The sequence below is a fragment of the Lonchura striata genome, chromosome 5 (genome assembly GCF_046129695.1).
Source record: "Lonchura striata isolate bLonStr1 chromosome 5, bLonStr1.mat, whole genome shotgun sequence".
Lineage (NCBI taxonomy): Eukaryota > Metazoa > Chordata > Aves > Passeriformes > Estrildidae > Lonchura > Lonchura striata.
In genome coordinates, this window is record NC_134607.1 from 52,845,068 (window position 1) to 52,863,013 (window position 17,946).

At 37.4% G+C, this 17,946-nt stretch overlaps 1 protein-coding gene across 1 annotated transcript in view; it reads right to left on the reverse strand.

The window, feature by feature from the left end:
• The window catches only part of DCN (decorin), a 37,368-nt gene extending 26,005 nt beyond the window's left edge, over positions 1-11,363 (reverse strand). Inside the window, exons 1-2 of the mRNA XM_021528001.2 lie at positions 11,172-11,363; positions 6,835-7,070 (exon numbers count right to left, since the gene is read on the reverse strand). Of these exons, the coding sequence (XP_021383676.1) occupies positions 6,835-7,042 (208 nt within the window). The 5' untranslated portion in view covers positions 7,043-7,070; positions 11,172-11,363. The remainder of the gene's footprint in view (positions 1-6,834; positions 7,071-11,171) is intronic.
• Positions 11,364-17,946: the final 6,583 nt, after the last annotated feature.

Below are 17,946 nucleotides of genomic sequence, written 5' to 3' on the forward strand. Positions count from 1 at the left end.
TATGCATGCAGAGAGTACACAAATTCTTTAATTTATGTATATAAATGATGTAAAATAATTTAATTTATGTATATAAATTTATGTACATACTTTAAATACTGCTTTTCTCCTTTTTCGATTCCTGTTGGCTGCATACAAGGTTTGCAGTAGAGTTGCCTATATAGCAAATGCAACCTTACTAAAATCAGGGTCATTTGTAGAGAGCTGTTTGAATTTTGTTATTGGCTCCGTAAGTTGCAAATTGCAACACAAATCCCATCTATTTTTTTTTCTCCAAAAAAACCCAGGCAGGCATGGTTCTTGGTCTTGAGGTCCCTGTGTGTTGGTGTTTATTTTCTCCACCTCTGTCTTTGCAGAGAAGCACAGTAACAAGCATTAGTCTTTTGTTCAGCCTGGAGAAAAGGAGACTGAAGGGAAACCTCATTGCAATTTACAACTTCCTCGTGATGAGAAGAGGAGGGGCATCTCTTTTCTGTGGTGATCAGTCACAGGACTTGAGGGAATGGCCTGAAGTTGTGTTAGGGGAAGTTTAGACTGGATATTACAAAAAGGTTCCTCACACAGAAGGTGTTTGGGCACTAGCACAGGCTCCACAGGGAAGGGGTCACAGCACCAAGACTGACAGAGCTCAGGATTAACTTGGCAACACTGTCAGGAACATGGTCCTGTTCTTGGGGCTGTTCTGTGTAGAGCCAGGAGCTGGACTTTGATGATCCTGATAAGTCCCTTCTAACTCAGAATATTCTGTGATTCTGTGATTATCTATCTACTTTACTTTCATAGTGTAAAGGAGAACAGTGTTCTGTGTGAGCATATTAAATGCAATACAAAGAAACATATAATTCCAGCATTTGTCAATTTCTTTTTTTTTTTTTTTTTGGTCAGGGCAGACATGGAAAACAGGATAAATCAATTTTTTTAAATGGCAATATATTTTGAAGAATAAAGTTTTTGTTTGAACTTTAAGAAAAGACTAAAATATATGCAGAAAAATACTTAATTTTTCTGTAACCTGATTATCTTCTTTTGGACCACTTCCTTTTAATCAAAGATTCAGGGCATGTGTAAAGCAAAATATAGACCACTGAGTCAAAATTTGTTAAGGCTGGGACACTCCAATCTGGGTTTGAAACTGGTGTTTTGAAAATCTGCTTAAAACTAGATTTACAAAATACCATGGTAACTGTGTGAACAGGGTTTTTCTGGAGAGCTGTGTGCTAATACCAGAAGTTTCTTGCTGCTATAATTGGTGACTTCGCACACGACCTGATTTCCTAGATCTCCTCCCTGTTGCTATGGGTTCTCAGTGAACACTGGGAAGGAGCTTTTGGACTCTTTATCTCTTTCTTGGCTGGGAACCCTCCACAATTAAATACCAGAGGCTTTTTGTTGTGAAAACACATGTATTTTTAAAATAGCTATATCTCTTACCAAGTAATAGTCCCTTCAAAGGTGTTAAAAACAACACACATACCAGTCACACCTATTAACCCATAACACTAGGTCATGTAAGGAATGATTATTTAGCATGTTTTAAAGATTGTAATCACCTATAAACACAATTTACTCACATTTTACTAGCTATCCAATAGCTATTTATTAGTACATTGGGAGATTTTAGAAATAAACAATTGTGACAAAGTCAGAAAATAGTCAATTCTTGTACAACTTAGACTTGGCAGTCTGCATTTCCATTCCTGCCACTAGGCTTTCATAAATGACATTTGCAAGTCCAAAGCAAGCAAACAAATCTAAAAAATTAAGACAAAAAAAGAAAACATACAAAGCTTGTCGCTGTTACCTTGGAGTAAGCAGCGATAAGGAAGGGATGTACTTAGAGTGGATTAATTTTCATTTAGGATCAGCTTTCATTTATTATCAGCTAAAACTAGAACATCAGTAATTCAGGTGCTGATGCAAGAAGGCCTGTATTTCACTGCCACACTGGCAAAAGATAACGGCTTTTTGTTAACATAAAGTAGTCTACATCCAAGCCAATATTTTTTCTTGACAATTTTCCAAGTCTTTTCTTATTATTGGGTTCTTCATTTAATAATTTTTCAGAATTTACTAAGCACATGGCTTTAATTCATGTTTTTTTAACTTCCAGGTCATCCCCAAAATTGTATCAAAGCAGAATACATACAAAAATTTAATAATGCACACCAAATTGATCACAAAACAAAATAGTAAAAGGGGTATATTTTTCCTTGCCTTAATTTTAACACACATAACCTCATTAATCTGAAAGTAAGTTTCATAACCTCTAGTGGTCATTGCCCTGTCTTGGCAGTTTGGTTCTCCAAGAGGTATGTATCCTTTCCATCAGTGACATCCACCTTAGACAGGATGAACCCTTGCATGGGCAGCATAACTCACCCCATATCTATGAAAGGAAAGAAGACCTGTCTTAGGTTCTTAATATCCTGTGATAATTCCTATAGATCCTCCAGTCTGACCTCCAACACACTGAGGGTATTCCAATTCACGCAGTCAGCATGTGGAATGCCCAATGGCTTGTGTTTGCTGACAGCCCAAGTTATGTTGGGCTAAAGAATGTCAGTTTTAAGGCCAGGGTCTTGTGATGCAGATGCTATTCTCAGTACAAGTTAGAGAATACTTCCCCAGATTTCATTGGCTCCATTTTAATGATAATAATTTTGTAAATGATCCATTCTATGAAGCCAAGGGCTTTCATGAGAGTATTAGATTCTATTAAACATAAAAGGAGTAAGACTTTAAATTTCATTGTAAGAAGAAAAAAAAAAAACACATAAAAAATGAAATAACTTGTCCTAAAGGCCCATCAGTGACAATGTAAATTAACAAAAACTTTTATATAAAAATTGTGTTTGTTAATACCTGGCCACTAAAGGATACATGCTTCCTTTTATTGAGTGTTTAGTAACCTATAGGATTAGGTAAGATTATTGTTGAACATTTAGTTTTAAAGATTATGTTTAAAAACAAGGTATATTGCAAAGGAGATAACTTCCTTTATAGTGAAAAATTAGGTTCTCACATGGAGTCAAACTCAGAAAAATGGGTGTTCAGATATTTCTGGAAGATTTTATACAGTGAGAAAAATTATCTTTTCCCAACAAATAAATTGCCACATCATGATGGTTCAATTGTTGGAGAGCCATCAGTTGATATGTTGAGACACTTTATTTGTTCAGATAAACTGTCTCATGTTACCAGATAATAATTACTGGTAATACTTTACATATATGTGAACCTTTCATCTTCTGATCTCAAAATGCTTTTCAAACACACCCTCCAGCATCCAGGCTGAGCTCTAATGTATTCTACTTTATATAAACTGGGAAAACCCTGCATATCTGAGCTGTGGGCAAGATTTGAATTTTAGCTGTAATGCCGCTTGAACTTTGCTGTCATGTCTCTCGCACACCTTTAGGAAACCACAAAGCCTCCATGGATACTCTCAGTGACACAGATGGAGAGACCCCCACTATGTCCTGTAACTCTCCAAGGAGAGCAAGCTCATTGCATTCTGTATAGAGACACTGCTCATTTAGAAGGGGCTGCCAGACTTATCTGAAAGTGAAAGAAAGCTCTGCCCACTACCTCTGAGTGTGCTTGTGAAGCATTCTGCATCTACTGCAGGGATGAGTAATCACACATGCATCCTCCTGCCTACCGGGTGCTCTGGGGTGAACTTTACTTGAGACTCCCTTTGGGAGGATGAGACTTTAAATGGAACTATTAATCCTTGCTAGGGTTTCTGAGAGGCGTTTTCCTGCCCAGCTGACTGTACATCTTCTCTGTACATATTACTTTAGAACAGGAAAAGTGGCCTCTGAGCAGCTACATCAGTTACTCCCCACTTGTACTGTGCTCTAACAAAGATGTCTGTGATTCCTATGGAAAGCCTGGATATAGGATTGAGCCTATACTTGATAAGATACTTGAGCTGTTGGCAAAGGTAATACTTCTCATGAAATGTAGGCACATGGAGTTCTGCTTTTGATCCACCAGTAACCAAAATTAGAATTATTTTTCAGGATGTGAGAAGGCAGCATTATCCTTCTTGTCAACTCAGCTCTTGGCTGGGAGGCAAAATAAATTAATTTGTAGGTGTGTGTTTAGGAAGATGTGACTGAAGTTCAAGACTATAGGAATGCAAAAATTCAGCTGACATGAGTGTAATTGGACCACTGGGCATTTTTTTCACTGTTTTTTTGGAACTTGGATTTTATTTTTTTATCATTCCCATCCAGTGCTCATGAGAAAAGGGGCAAATCTGATCTCTGGACTCTGGATTCAATAGTTCTCCTGTGGTTTATTCACATAACCCTCTGTCAGATGGTGGTTTTTTCCTTATGAAGTAAGAATCTACAAATACCAAATGCCCATTTAGGCACAAAAGAAACAGGCTGAGGAAGAGGAGACGTCTCCATATGTTGCCTGTGTTAGGGTTCTCCAGCTACAGCTCTGGCATGACCCCTGCATCCATGGGCTCATGGCTGTAAACATTCCTTCCATGCAAGAGAGTGAGGAGGGAAAAGGATCCTGATTCAAGTTTCAACTTTCCTTTGTGAGAATTTATTTAGGAAGGTCTTAATATGCCCTTTGAGGAACATTGTTATTGCCTGAAATTTTTCATCAACTAGTACCCATGGGACTAGATGACAAAATTTGATAATTTTGGAGGACGGATGTAGCTAATTTGGTTGGGTTGGAAAAGCACAGAGCTGAAGGGAGAGAGAGGCCAGGAGCACAGGTTAATAGGGAGGTAGAACTTTGCTAGTTTCAAGCCTTCCATGTGCAAATTGAGCTCCTGATCCCTGAAACACACCACAGTTCGCAGCAAAAGGCTAGCAACTGTCTTTTCTCAAGTCAGCAGGTAAATTTGATTTTGCCTGGGTCTGTCATACAGAAGTGAATTCAGAAGAGTAAAGGTCAGGTTTACCTGTGAGCAGGTGACACAGAGCTCTCCTGTCCCTGCTTGCAGGGCAGTCAGCAGACTCGTGTCTTCATGAGCCACCCAGCTGGGCTGTGTCCCACCAGGGGCTGTCACATGTGACAAAGATGGGTGAAACTCAATGCCAAGGCTGGCACTGCTTGATAAATACTTCCTTGAGTTCTACCAGGGAAGTATTGTTTATTTATTTTTCAGGGCTATATATTTTGAGCTGGCTTGGATGCTATCAGCCCAGTGGATCCAAAAGTACAATCTTTTCATTGTATGATATGCAGCATGTGGGTTTAAAGAAAGCTCAAAATAGATCTCTTTCTTTTCACCCCATGTGAAATTATTTGGGAAACACTGACCTGGGGACTTAATTGCTGTATATCTGAGTCTCTTTGTCAGTATGGGAGTATCTATGCAATGGACTGTAAACAATGTGTCTGTGAAGAAGTGCATGACCAGAGGAGCAAGTACAGGAGCAAAGGGTCCCTGTGTGAATGTCTCTACTTTTTCACCAAGTGAAAACTCATTACATTCTGCAGAATTGAAGCAGACTGAGAACAAGATCTCTAAATAACTTAAATTCCATCAGCATTACTAAGTGTAACAATAATAAAACCTAAGACTTTCATGGCATGTGGGGCAATCTCCTCCCCACTCCCCATTCCATGTTTGCTCTCTCTGGCACCTATATGGTAAAAAACCCCCATCTTTCAGGAGGTTTAGTACTGTGGAAGCTTTCTGAAAGTATAGCTAGGTTAGCCCACTCTGTTTTGTGCAGCATTGTTTACTGAGTCTTTGCCAAACATATCTGTTGCATAATTACATGGCTCACTTTAATAAATTCACAGAAATTTCTAGGAGTATAGCTAAAGTTTTTCCTCCTTTCTGTAATTATACAACCCCTAAAACAATGAGAAACAGGTCCTAATTGGTGGATTTGTGCCATGATTTATAGTGACTATCAAAGCCAATGTTATAACAGGAAAATAGAAATACCTAGTTATACATTTAAAGAGCTAGGAGGACTAAAAGAAAAAAGAAGCCCTATAAGATCATGAGCAGTTATTTGTCTGTTTTCTTGTGAGCAAAACCAACTCTAATTGATTTTCTGCACTATATACTAAATAAATGTACACTGAATTATACTGGTTTAAACTAAGAGCAGTCTCACAGAAGTGATCTTCATTACTTGAGATTTCTGCATTGAGAAGTCAAATATAGTGATGGCAGACATGGCTTCATATCCTGCTACTCTGTGCACACAAGCCCTTCCCTTACATAAGGGAGTAAGGAAAGTTTGTGAGGAATGTTCTCATGGTTTCAGCTTATATAGTGTCTTAGAAAGATATTTAATAAGGAATTCCATGCTGTGTTCATTATTTTGGTGTGTTTCCAAGCCCTTTACTCCTAAGAGCTGGTTCCAATATATATGATTCAGTTGGTGATTTCATGCTCATGCATTCCTATGAAAATGAGATGACATCTATGTTGAGGCACTAGACAGTATGATTAAAGGTGTTGGACCTTGGACCACACAATTTAGAACATTTCAAAATATTTACACATCCACATCTAACTTTACTGCATTTATTTATATTAATCTGAAGGAATACTTTGAAAAGTTATTTTCTCTGCAGGAGAAATCCATGGCTTTTCAAAGAACAAGTGAAATGTTAAATGTTAAAAAAATCAACCCTTCTTCATGGTCACAACAATGCCCATCTTGCCCAGGCTTTATGGCCTACTTTGTATAGTAAATTCTGGTTAACTGCAGCAGTAGCGTATTTATTTGAAACAAGGCAGTGAGGGAGTGACAGTCCATGGCAGCCTATCCGTCCCAGCTGCTAGCCTGTGACTAGAAGGCGACTACAGAGCCTCTGGAGAAGCTCTTGGCTTACCTAGGTCAGAGCACTGCACCACACGGAGATGGCACTGGCAGCGGAAGGGGCACACGGGTCCAAAGCCGGAGATGACGGGATCATCCGTCGGAGCCATGTCAGCTGAGCCCTCATCCTCCAGCATAAAGTCAAAGAGGCCCTGCTGGTGGAAGGGCTTGGCCAAGCATGCTGGCAGCAGGAGCACAAAGAGTAGAGCCAGCCTCTTCATGGCTTAGTTCATTGACTCCCAGTAGAACCTAGGATTCAAAGCAGTGGATTAATAACAAAAGTAGCAGTTTCCCATAGTAGCACAGTTCCTCCTGAAGGAGGTCCAGCACATCCACCAATTGCATAACTGTTCCTTTCAATAAAAGAAAACTGAATTGTAAAAATAGGACAGTTATGTGATAGGAGTCTGGTAGTAACTCCTTGTCAATAGGCCTTTTTTTTTTTTTGCAGAGCAGTTTAAAGGCAACAGTAAACACATCTGTTTGCATATTTAGAGTAATATTTTTTAGAAACAGGCAGCGCTGTCAACTTTGTTATGCAAAAGAGTCAAAGCAATAAGCCACATTTTCCATGTGCCTATTTTCTGCCAACATAACAGTCTATTTGATTTCATTAGCATTTATTTCATAGCAATGGGTTTGACTCTGGGGACAAACCTGAGGTTCCCAAACTCACTGTAATTCAGTATTTCGTGTCTTGAGAAATATTTTTTAAGTATCGGCTTGCTGTGTGTTTTAAATTATAACCTAGTAAAACTGACTCAGAAAGAGTAGGATTTAGTGACAGGGTGGAAAGTGAGGGGAAGATCTTTAGTTGTTTAAATGCACTATACTTCTTTCCAGTTCAGACAACACAATAAAATGGAATACAGTGTTGTGATATATTGAATAGTCTTGGCTTTCTTTCTAAATTTTGACATCCACCCTAAGAATCTTGCTTTGCACTGCATAAGCATTTGAAGTGATGCTTGCAATGTTGTGTGCACACTTTCTAATAGGACTTCAGGGCTTCATTCTGCAGACTTTCATGGTCAGGAGCAACTTTATACAAGTAAGTGTTGCCATAGATATTAACAAGAAAAGCTGCTTAAATACATGTTCTCAGGACTTTGGCTTAGATGCATTTCAACACACTCTAGGTTGTCCTACCTGTCTTGTTGTGCATTAAGGAGAAATTGCACAACTGTTTGCAGGTTTTGTATCAAGGCTATAAAGACCAGATAATTTTCTGAATATTATTTTCCTTTACTCTGTATTTTATATAATGAAGTCCATACTTTACTAACTTTAATTTATTTTTAAAAACCCACCAAAACCAACAAAAAAAAGAAAAACAAAAACAAAATAAACAAAAAAGCAACAAAAAAAACCCCAAAAATCCAAAAAACAAAACAAAAAAAATCCCCCCATAAAATAAACAAAACAATAAACCACCCAAAACCACCAAAATTAAATCTGCCTTCAAATTGGCAAGAGACACAAAGGCAAACTTGTCATTTATATAGAAGCTTTTTCTTAAAATGGATGGCATAATCCTAAATACAGATGCTGCTCTTTGTAATGAAAGCAAAAGTGTCCACTTGCTTCTTCAGGACGATATCTTAGCAACACCTTGCCTGGGTGCTAGCTGGGATTATTTCATTTTCTAGAAGTTATCAAACAGCTAGGGGTGTGGTAGAGCATTTTTCAGCTCCATATTCACTATTGGATAAAAAAACTGGGAGAGGCAGAAGTGGAGGACTGCCTCCCTGTCTACTTTGACATATGGAACCTACCAGGTAGATGACAAGAATGAACAGATGATATTAGGTGCAAATAGTTTACTGAAGCCTGCCTTTCTAATATACTACAACCAGGTATTCTAAAAGGAATAGTTAGTGCTAAGAAAAAAACTAAATATATATAAAAAAACATGAGATTGGATTTAGATACAATTTACATGGTGCCTAGGTTCATTTTCCTTTATGAATTCCTACCTACAGGAGCCAATAATACAGTTCTCCAGAAACCTTTAGGTCTTGTTTCTTGTGAAGATGATTAGGTTGCCTAATAAAATATGCTGGTGTCTTTAAATCACAGTCTATGTTCCTGTGATCTACCTGTCAGGAAGACATGTAGCTAACATCTTCAGACATCCCAAAGACTTCAAAGTGAAACCACATGGAGTAAAACACTGTTTATGTTGTCTCTTTCAGGGACATATTTGTTTTCTTGGACATGAAAGCACTTCTGTTCCTGGAACAGACACCTTACTTACTGCATGTACTGAGGAGGGTCACAGACCCCAACATCAGCTAGAGAGTTTGTAGGATGTTCTGTCAGCCAGTGTTGTGTAAACTCATGACATGTAGCAGGGACAGACTGTGTTCCCATGTGGATCATCCTCCTGCCCTGGCTACCCGCTTACACTGGGGCTGTGTCCCTTTCCCTCCAACACCCCTGCCAGTGCAGGCACAGTGCACAGGGACATGTCAGAATGTCACAGCAAAGTGCTGTTAGTGCATGGCAGTGAGCTGTTAACAGGGTTTCATCTAAAACATGATTTTTGAAAGAGTAATCATCATGTGCAAGTTACTGTAAAATAACAATGCAATTTATTAATAATCTCAGATGAGAAGAAAAATTTGCTAAACCATCACCATTCATCACAATATGCTGCCTTGTGAAAGTGACCAATAAACATTACCCCAGTACAAATTAATTTTCAGAATATATATTAACAACAATAAACATTGGGAATGCTGCACACAAATTCTTGAATGGCAGTGGCAGTCAGGACCTTTAAAGACCTTCCTGTCTTTTTTTTATGTATTAATACTTTTTTAAAACATTTTAAAATACTTAAAACTTATTCAATCCCTTTCAGGGTCACTGCTGAAGTACCACCCATCCCAAGAATGCACAATCAGGATCTTATCCTGGAGTTTAATTATTACCATTCAGAAAAGTCAAAAAAGAAAAAAAAAAAAATGTAAAGGCACTTTGCTTTTTATTCACATTAATATTGATGACTTCATTTATCTCAGTTAAACCCTGTAGCAGGCCTTTCTATTTGTCCCTGTTTTGTAAAAACTTTAATGAAATCAGAAAGAGCTGTCTATAAAGGAAAACTGTAGGACAACAAAGGATATCAAGTATATAATCTGAGGATACAGCAGAGAAAACAGGAGACCCTACATATTAATCACAACATAGGAATGGATATCTTCAGTCACATATGCATTCATACTGCACACACATATATCTGTTCCTATTGCTTGCATGTGTAATTGAACATAAACAAAAAAAAAAAGATATACACAAAACTGTACTACCAAGAAATGTTTACACTTCACTTACCAAAAAAAAGTAGAGAGGACAAAAAAATCTGAATTCTGTGAAACAATATTTATGTCTGCAGGACATAACTGTTTAAAATTCCTTTAATTATGTGTTTACAATGAAGAAGAGTTTTCCACAAGCAGAGGAAACTATACCATAAGCTTGGCCACATTTCGTTTTAAAATACCGCTGAAAATATGCTTCATCAGTTCACGTCACCACTGTATTGGTGGTCTTCTTGTCAGTTTACCTTAATATTAAGGTTAAATTATTAGTTCACCTACTGTCAGAAATCTCTCAAAATTCCACAATGCCAAGCTAAACAATATTTTCCAGTTTCAAAAAATTCCCCTCCATTTTATGTTTTGCCCATTTTGTGCAATAAAGTCCATATATGCAAACACAGGAGTTGGACGTTTTAGAGAATAAAACTTTGTTAACAGGAGTTTCAACTGCATGAATTTTCTTTTCTACTATTTCATTCATAAGAGCCTTCTTTAATCATGATTCCAGCCTCTAACATAGCACTTTCTAACATTACAAAGGCATGCACAGAGCCCGTTTAACTCACTACTACACTTTTTTCCTCTGAAATTGAAATTATATTCATCACTGTCTGAAATATATATGAAGAAACACATGAGAAAGAAATCACAGAGTGCAGTTTAAAGCAGAAATGTAAGCATACACGCATTTTTTACTCTCTGTATCACCAATTCTAAACACCGGATTGCAGAGAATATACTGCTGTAAAAGTTTACAGCAAAGAAAAAGAAAGGACTATAGTAGTGCTTATACAAATCAAAACAAGAGACAGAATAGTCAAATAAACAGCAGGAAATTTGCACAGTCTGAGAATGTATTCTCATGTTTCCAAGAAACAAAAGTGCTGCATAGAAAACTTAACATTACTAAACATTTAGAAGGATTTTTGACTTGCTTCTCTTAAAATTCAAATAGTTCTTGCCATAGACTTGCCCGAAGTTTTATTAGCACAGCATAGTTCAGAAGAATTACTAAAAACCGTACCTTTTAATCCAGGGATTTGCAACAGGAGCTCTCAAAGCAGAGATGTAATTAAACTAAGTATTCAACCCAGGCAGAAGGCTTTGCAGGTGTGGAAAGGAGGAGGGGGTAAATTCAGCTCAGTGACTGTCACTTGGTGGAAAACCCTCCTGCTTCTATTCCATAGCACAGTTAAAAAATGTTTCTCTCAATGAACACAATCCAGGCTGACACCCACATTAGATCATATGGTAATGATATGTCTCCTGTATTGCAGCCAGAAACTTTATCAGCTCTTTTGCTTTCTTTTCCTCCTTTTCCCTTTTCATTTTCTTTATTTCTCTTTCATCTGTTTACAATCCCAAACTACTTGTACATTATAAGACAAATTCTTAGCTGTAATTCATCCTACTTACTTTATTTATGTTCCTACAACATATATTTAGGAAAGTTTTCTTGGTTTTAGCTATGGGGGGGTTTACGACTCATTAATGAAAAAAATGTTTAGCTCTCCCTCTTGTTTATATTATTTGGAAATCAACAAAATTATATAAAATTAATCTTTGAGTTAGGCAAACTAGAGATTAATATCAGGAGAAAAGTGTTAGCTTTTAATAAAACTATTTAAACAGATATCAACCTGCTTTTACTTATGCTATAATCTCTGTCAAACTAAGTAGTATATAGTTTAATATATTATTATCTGGTCTAATAATAAAGTTTGTATGTATTTTTTCAAATGACAGCATGGTTTTGATATATACGAAAATCATGTTTTCATTAGTAAAATGATTCTAACATTTGTGGTTAGAGCTGCTTTATATAAACTTTGCTTTTTTTTTTTTTTTTTTTTTTTCCTTCACTGCCTTCTCACCAGGACAGCAAAACAGAGGGAAAATTAGCTTTAACTGTTTGGGTTTTGTGATGGTGTTTTTTTGTGTGTTTTAATTTTTTTAGTGGGTGGTTTTTTTTTTTTTTTGGCTAGTTAGGGGTTTTTTTTATGAGACAGAAAAGATTTTTTTAAAACATGGGAAGGAAAATTCATCTGACTTATTATTTAGATTTATGTTTTATTTTAGCAATTTCTGGTTTTATGCAACTGATACTGGAAGCCAAAATGCAATTTCTTTATTCCTACATAATTTTAAAAGTAAAGTGATCTGAAATGAGAGAAAATACAATAATTGCTATTTATTTACTAATCCAAACACATTGTTGTTAGCTGTCCTATCTAAATACTGAAGGCTTGTGTTTCTGTGTTTTGACTTGCATCCTTTTTATTTCTGCCCCAAGGCAAAGACCAGGTGCAAATCTGAAATTAAAGCCTGTAAAATGATGCTTAAAAGAAGTCAGAATTTTTTAGAAACATAATAGACTCTTGAAATTTTAGCTGTCCTCCTCATTTAAATTCAAGAAGAGCCCTTATGATAGATCTTAAAATTGTTCTCCTTTGGTGGAAGAAAGCATGGTAGAATAATTGTCTGTTAGTTTTGGTCTCTGTAGAACAAAGGTGTAATCAGACATCTTACAGATTCCTTATATAGCTCACTCTAAAAGTTAAGGATCAATTATTCACCCCTAGTCCTTAAGCTAACTTCTTTTCCCTGCATCTCTACTGGATTCAATGGTTTTTGTTATGACATTTTCCTATATATGATTAGTGGTGTTCCAAGCTTTCATGGTTACAACAAAGCCTTATCTTTGTTCATAAGTGTCGCCATGAGGCTTGCTGAAATCTTGGTGCATCTTAGTAATGTCAGTTATTTGAACCTTGGTCACCAGCTGCATCTGGTGTTTAAAAACATTTCAAAGCAAGATTTTGATGAGGAACAGGTCAGGGTAAACTTGTTGTCAGTTTGCTTCACAAAACCCATTCATATGCTTTTGCAGCACAGCCTTAATACATTTGTTCTGATATCTGTCATGGGGTTGAAAGGCGTTGTAATTTAATGCCTCAGTAATTTCTTTGGAGGCAGAGGGGGGATGAGCAGCCATCTCTCCTTCTCCTTGTCATAGACGTTAGGGAGGTTCAAAAATGAAGATATTGATGGGAACAGGTGGAGCACAGGGTGTCTGCTGGGGGTTCTGTTTTCTTGCATGAAATCCATTCCAAGAAGCTCAGAGGGGAAAAGATTTTACGAGCTTTAGGAATGATGAAAACATTTCTGTTACCTGTTAATACCCAGAAGTAGAAGAGCTGTGTGTTATGTGTACAGCCCTTCCTGAAATAGAAAGTGGAGTTAGGTGGAACAGAGCAACTGAATGGGAGAGGACTTACGACATTGAATATTGATGTAATACCTTATTAATAATATTAGTTGTTTTGAATCGAGGAATTACAGAATCATTTAAATTGGAGAAGACCTCCAAGGTCTTTGAGACTAAACTTTGACTGATCACCACCTTGCCAATTAGACCATGGCCCTAAGTGACAAATCCAGTGTTTTCTTGAACACTTCAGGGATAGTGACTCCATCACCTTGCTGGGCAGCCCATTCCCATGCTTAACCACCCTTTCCATGAATAAATTCTTCCTGATGTCCAATCTAAACATCCTCTGATGCAGCTTGATGTTGTTTCCTCTTATCCCATTGCAGGTTGCCTGTGAGAAGAGACCAGCCCCCACCTGGCTGGATTCTCCCATCAGGCTGTTGCAGAGAGTGATAAGGTCAACCCTGAGCCTCCTTTTCTCCAGGTTAAGAAATCCCAGCTCCCTCAGCTGCTCCTCTTAGGATTTACTCTCTAGAACCCTCACCAGCTTCATTGCCCTTCTCTGAACACACAATATTTTCATGTTTTCATGGGAATGCTTTCTGGTGCAAGTATTCCTTTAATCTCACTCTTTGCCCCCTGCTGTGTCACTCAGAAGATAAACAACCATAAAAAAAAAAGGCAAAAAAAACCCTAAGGAACAATATTAAGTGATTATATAACTTTATGTCCCTTGTGACACTACACAGGGCCTAGCGTCAATCAGCTATCCTTCCCAGTCTGACCTACTTTGACTACGGCTTAGTCAATATAAAAAATAATCATTAGAACAGTCTTGGTTTCTTTGTGATTTTATTACTCCAGTTTAAGAAACTTTTAGGACTACATGCTGCTCCAAATGCTGATTCCCAGAAAGATACAGGCAACTGCATGTTAATGTTATTTATATAACAATATTTTTATTAAATTTTGATAGATAGCATCTGCTTCATTTGCTCTTGGTGTATTTTGTGGACCTTCCAAAGGGCAGTGGTGGGAAAGAAGGCAGGAAGCCCACTTGCTGGTGAGTGCTTTACCTGAGACCAGTGGAAGTCTCTGCAGGAAAGATATGAACACTGCCCTGTATGGAGAAAGCATTTCCTGGGGAAATTGCTCCTGGAGCACGGGGTTGAGCTGGAGGAGAGGCATGTCCAGCGGGCACCCAGTGCTTCCAGAACAGATTGAAAACTCCTCAGAGGAACTGAGATAATTTGTCCCTGGGTGTGGAAAGAAAGGCTTATTTGAGGGAGTCTGGGAAAAAATGGGTAACATTTATTGCAATCCAGAAGCTCCTGGAATGAAACGAAAGCAGGGCAAGATCTGTTCTGCAGGAACATGGCGTCCCATGTCCCAGAGATACTAATTCCAAGTTTTCATCGGAGAAGAAGGCATTTTCTTGGACTGTCATCTAATAAATCCCAGCTTTGATGATCAAAGACTGGTTAGCATTGTTGTGGTTGTTGTGGTAAAGAGGCAAGTCTGCCTCAAAGTCCTCAATAAAACAGAGTTAAGTGCCAGTCTCCATCAGGTAAGTGCTGATCCCCATCAGGAATGGAAAAAACAAATCTCTCACTTGGCTGCCTCATGGAAACCCTCTCCACCTCCTTGGTATCTCACACTTGGACTTTTATGCACAGCTTCCTAGCATTTCATCTTCCACATGATGGTGCTACTACAGACTGTCTCTTCTTTCTGCACTAGGCATAATAATGTCTTCCAAATAAGTGTAGAAAACTGTTCTTCACAGTTAGCAGTGAAGTTCCTTTACTAAGAATGTGAGTAAATATGCACCCCAGCTTAGTAAACATTGATCCAGGTAAATATTGACCTAGGCACAGCCTAACAAGGTAGTTAAAGAGAAGAAATGTAATTTCTGGATATTCTGAGTATGAAAGTTTCCTTCAGCACTCTGTGACCTCAGAAATTATCAGCCTGAACTCTTTCACATTTCTACAGATCAAAAGGGCTAATGTATCTGACTTTGGATGTGTGCTACCAGTAACATATTATTTATGCTTCTGTGAAAAGCAATACTTGTACAACTGTTTGAACAAAATGCAGTCAAACTTCGAAAGACAAAGCTCTCTTTTTGGAGGACTAGGTCTCTTCTGTCACTGTCTATCATCCCATCTCTCCCTTTCCCACTCTGCAAGAGCATGTACTGTTACCTCTCATGGTCATCTTTCCTGTCTTCTGAAGGAAGTCTCTGGGATCTGTAGGTCACTCTAGGAAACTAATTCAAATTTTCCTCAGCTGAAGGATCTGACATGTGATCATATCCTTCACTTTGGTCTCTTTTCTTTGGAAAGGCCTATCTGTTCCTAAACTTGACTGGCTTTCATTTCCACTGGCTTTTCTATTCTCTCCTGAATAAAATAATGTTGTCCAGGTCTTTCTAGCAGCTGTCAAAGTTAACCACATATTGATATAGCCTTACTGCTCACTATGATTTCAAACACTCTGAACTTAACTTCTGCCCTTGAGGAGGAAACATTTCCTGCCTAATCCTCATGTTTTTGTAGTGTAGATGTACATTTTCAGATTGATCTTACCTCTCTCCCTCAAAAATGCAGGAAATAGGTAAAATTAGACTTTGTCTGAGTCCTACCAACTCCTAGCCATGCTACAAGCAAAGAATGAGGGATAAGTAAGTGATTGTGGACCAAAGATCCCAGAACTTCACTTTGACTTTACTTCTTCACCTTTAATTAAAGAAATTGAAAATGCAGGCAAAAAAGTCTGCTCTCACACACCTTGATAGACAGAATATCAGTACTCAGGTGCTCCATTTGCTGTGCTTCAGCTACAGCATTTAATTTTGTTCCTGCATCAGCAGCCTTCTGTCCTCCAGAAAATTTCTTAGATGAAAGAAAGAGTGTGCTAACATCAGCAAAGGTTCCAGGAATCTACAAGTCCCTGAGAAAGACACTTTCCCAGAAAAAGAGTATAATTTTGGGAGTGTGGGCTGTGAAAGAAGAAGTGATGACTGAAGAGGAGAGGATTAGTTTAGGTAAAACGAGATTAATTTTTTTTTTCCAGTGAGAACTCTTTCATCAGATTTTGGCATTTTGTATTTTTTGCAGTATCTTGAGTTGCAGTCCAACTGTTTCCAAGGTTCAGATGAAAAATCCAGACCTTAATTCTCATTTTGACAGCCCTTAGATCATGCTCTGGATAAGCTTCGTCATCCCAGCTGAATTACACAATGCCCTAGAAAAGGATGACAGTAATTCATGCAAATGTTGTAACTGTATTCCTTGCATGTACCCTTTTAGTCATGGGTTATGAACCAGCATTTGAAATGAGGCACATCCTGTGCAGCTCTGAACAGCCTATTCCCAGATTATGAAAAACATGTGAATACAAGGGTCAGCCTGGATTTCCAATGTAGTCATCACAGCAAGTAAACTTGTTCAGGGAGAGCTAGTGACTGTTTTACTGAGGAAAGTCCATAAAAAGGAACAGAATAGAAAAAAACCCAGCATTTATATAAGCCTTTGTGTCTTTTTCTCTGTATTAAAATGTTCATTTTTGGCAATCTGGTGAGGAAAAAATTCTAACTTCAGCTAAACATACAAAATTGTGACTTTGAAAATATAAGCAATGTCATCACAAAACTTACCAGTTTTGTATGGACTGTGTTTTCAAAGAAGGGTGAAATGGAAGTTTACAAAAGAATGCAGTAGTTTACAATTTGATTTTCAAAATATAAATACTTAAAAATAAAAGTCTTGGGTATTTTGGGAAGAGTCTTTAAAATACCCATTGTATTACCTTAAGCAATTGAAGAGTCTTGCCTTAAGCACATATGAGCTTTTATTTGACTACTAAAAATATATATTTTTTTTTCCCTTTTATTCTTGTAAATAAGCTCTTCAAAGGATTGTGCTGACTAAGAAATTGCGCTGATGTTCCTCAACAGAAATTTTCCATAGCCAACCTGGATAAAACATAGTGAGGTTTACTAAATGAAACAGAGTTTAATTCTATATGGAGAAACTTTAAATATGATGACAATTTTTTCAGTTATTGAATTACAGAAGAATGTTAACTGGCAATCAGAAAAAAAAAATTAAGGCTATAATTTTTCTAGACCTTTTTCTACATTACTCATTGTTTTATTTCCTTCTTTACCATTTGTTTCTAAGTTATCTTCAGGAATATTGTGTTCCATAAAGACTGGCTACATTTTAATTTAGAGGATAGCACACATCTGTTGTGTTCCAGCTGAATAAAAGTTAAACTACTCTTATGAATATTGCTTTGCATTTATGTCTCTCTTTTGGCTTTTTGATTGGTTTGTTGTTAGATCTGCATATGTAATAGATGAATTTATGAGCATGCTGGGACAAAGCTCCAGAAAACACAAATCATATCATCTTACTGAAATTGCAACGTCTATTTCTTGACTTATCTTCATCTATCAAAATGTATAAACCCTTAGGGGTCTAAATAAAGATTTGTAAAAGTGGCTAACAGTTTTTTAAAATACGCCTGATAGATTATGATTTTCAAAGAGACTTTCAAAGTGCAGTTTCTGAAAATCAGG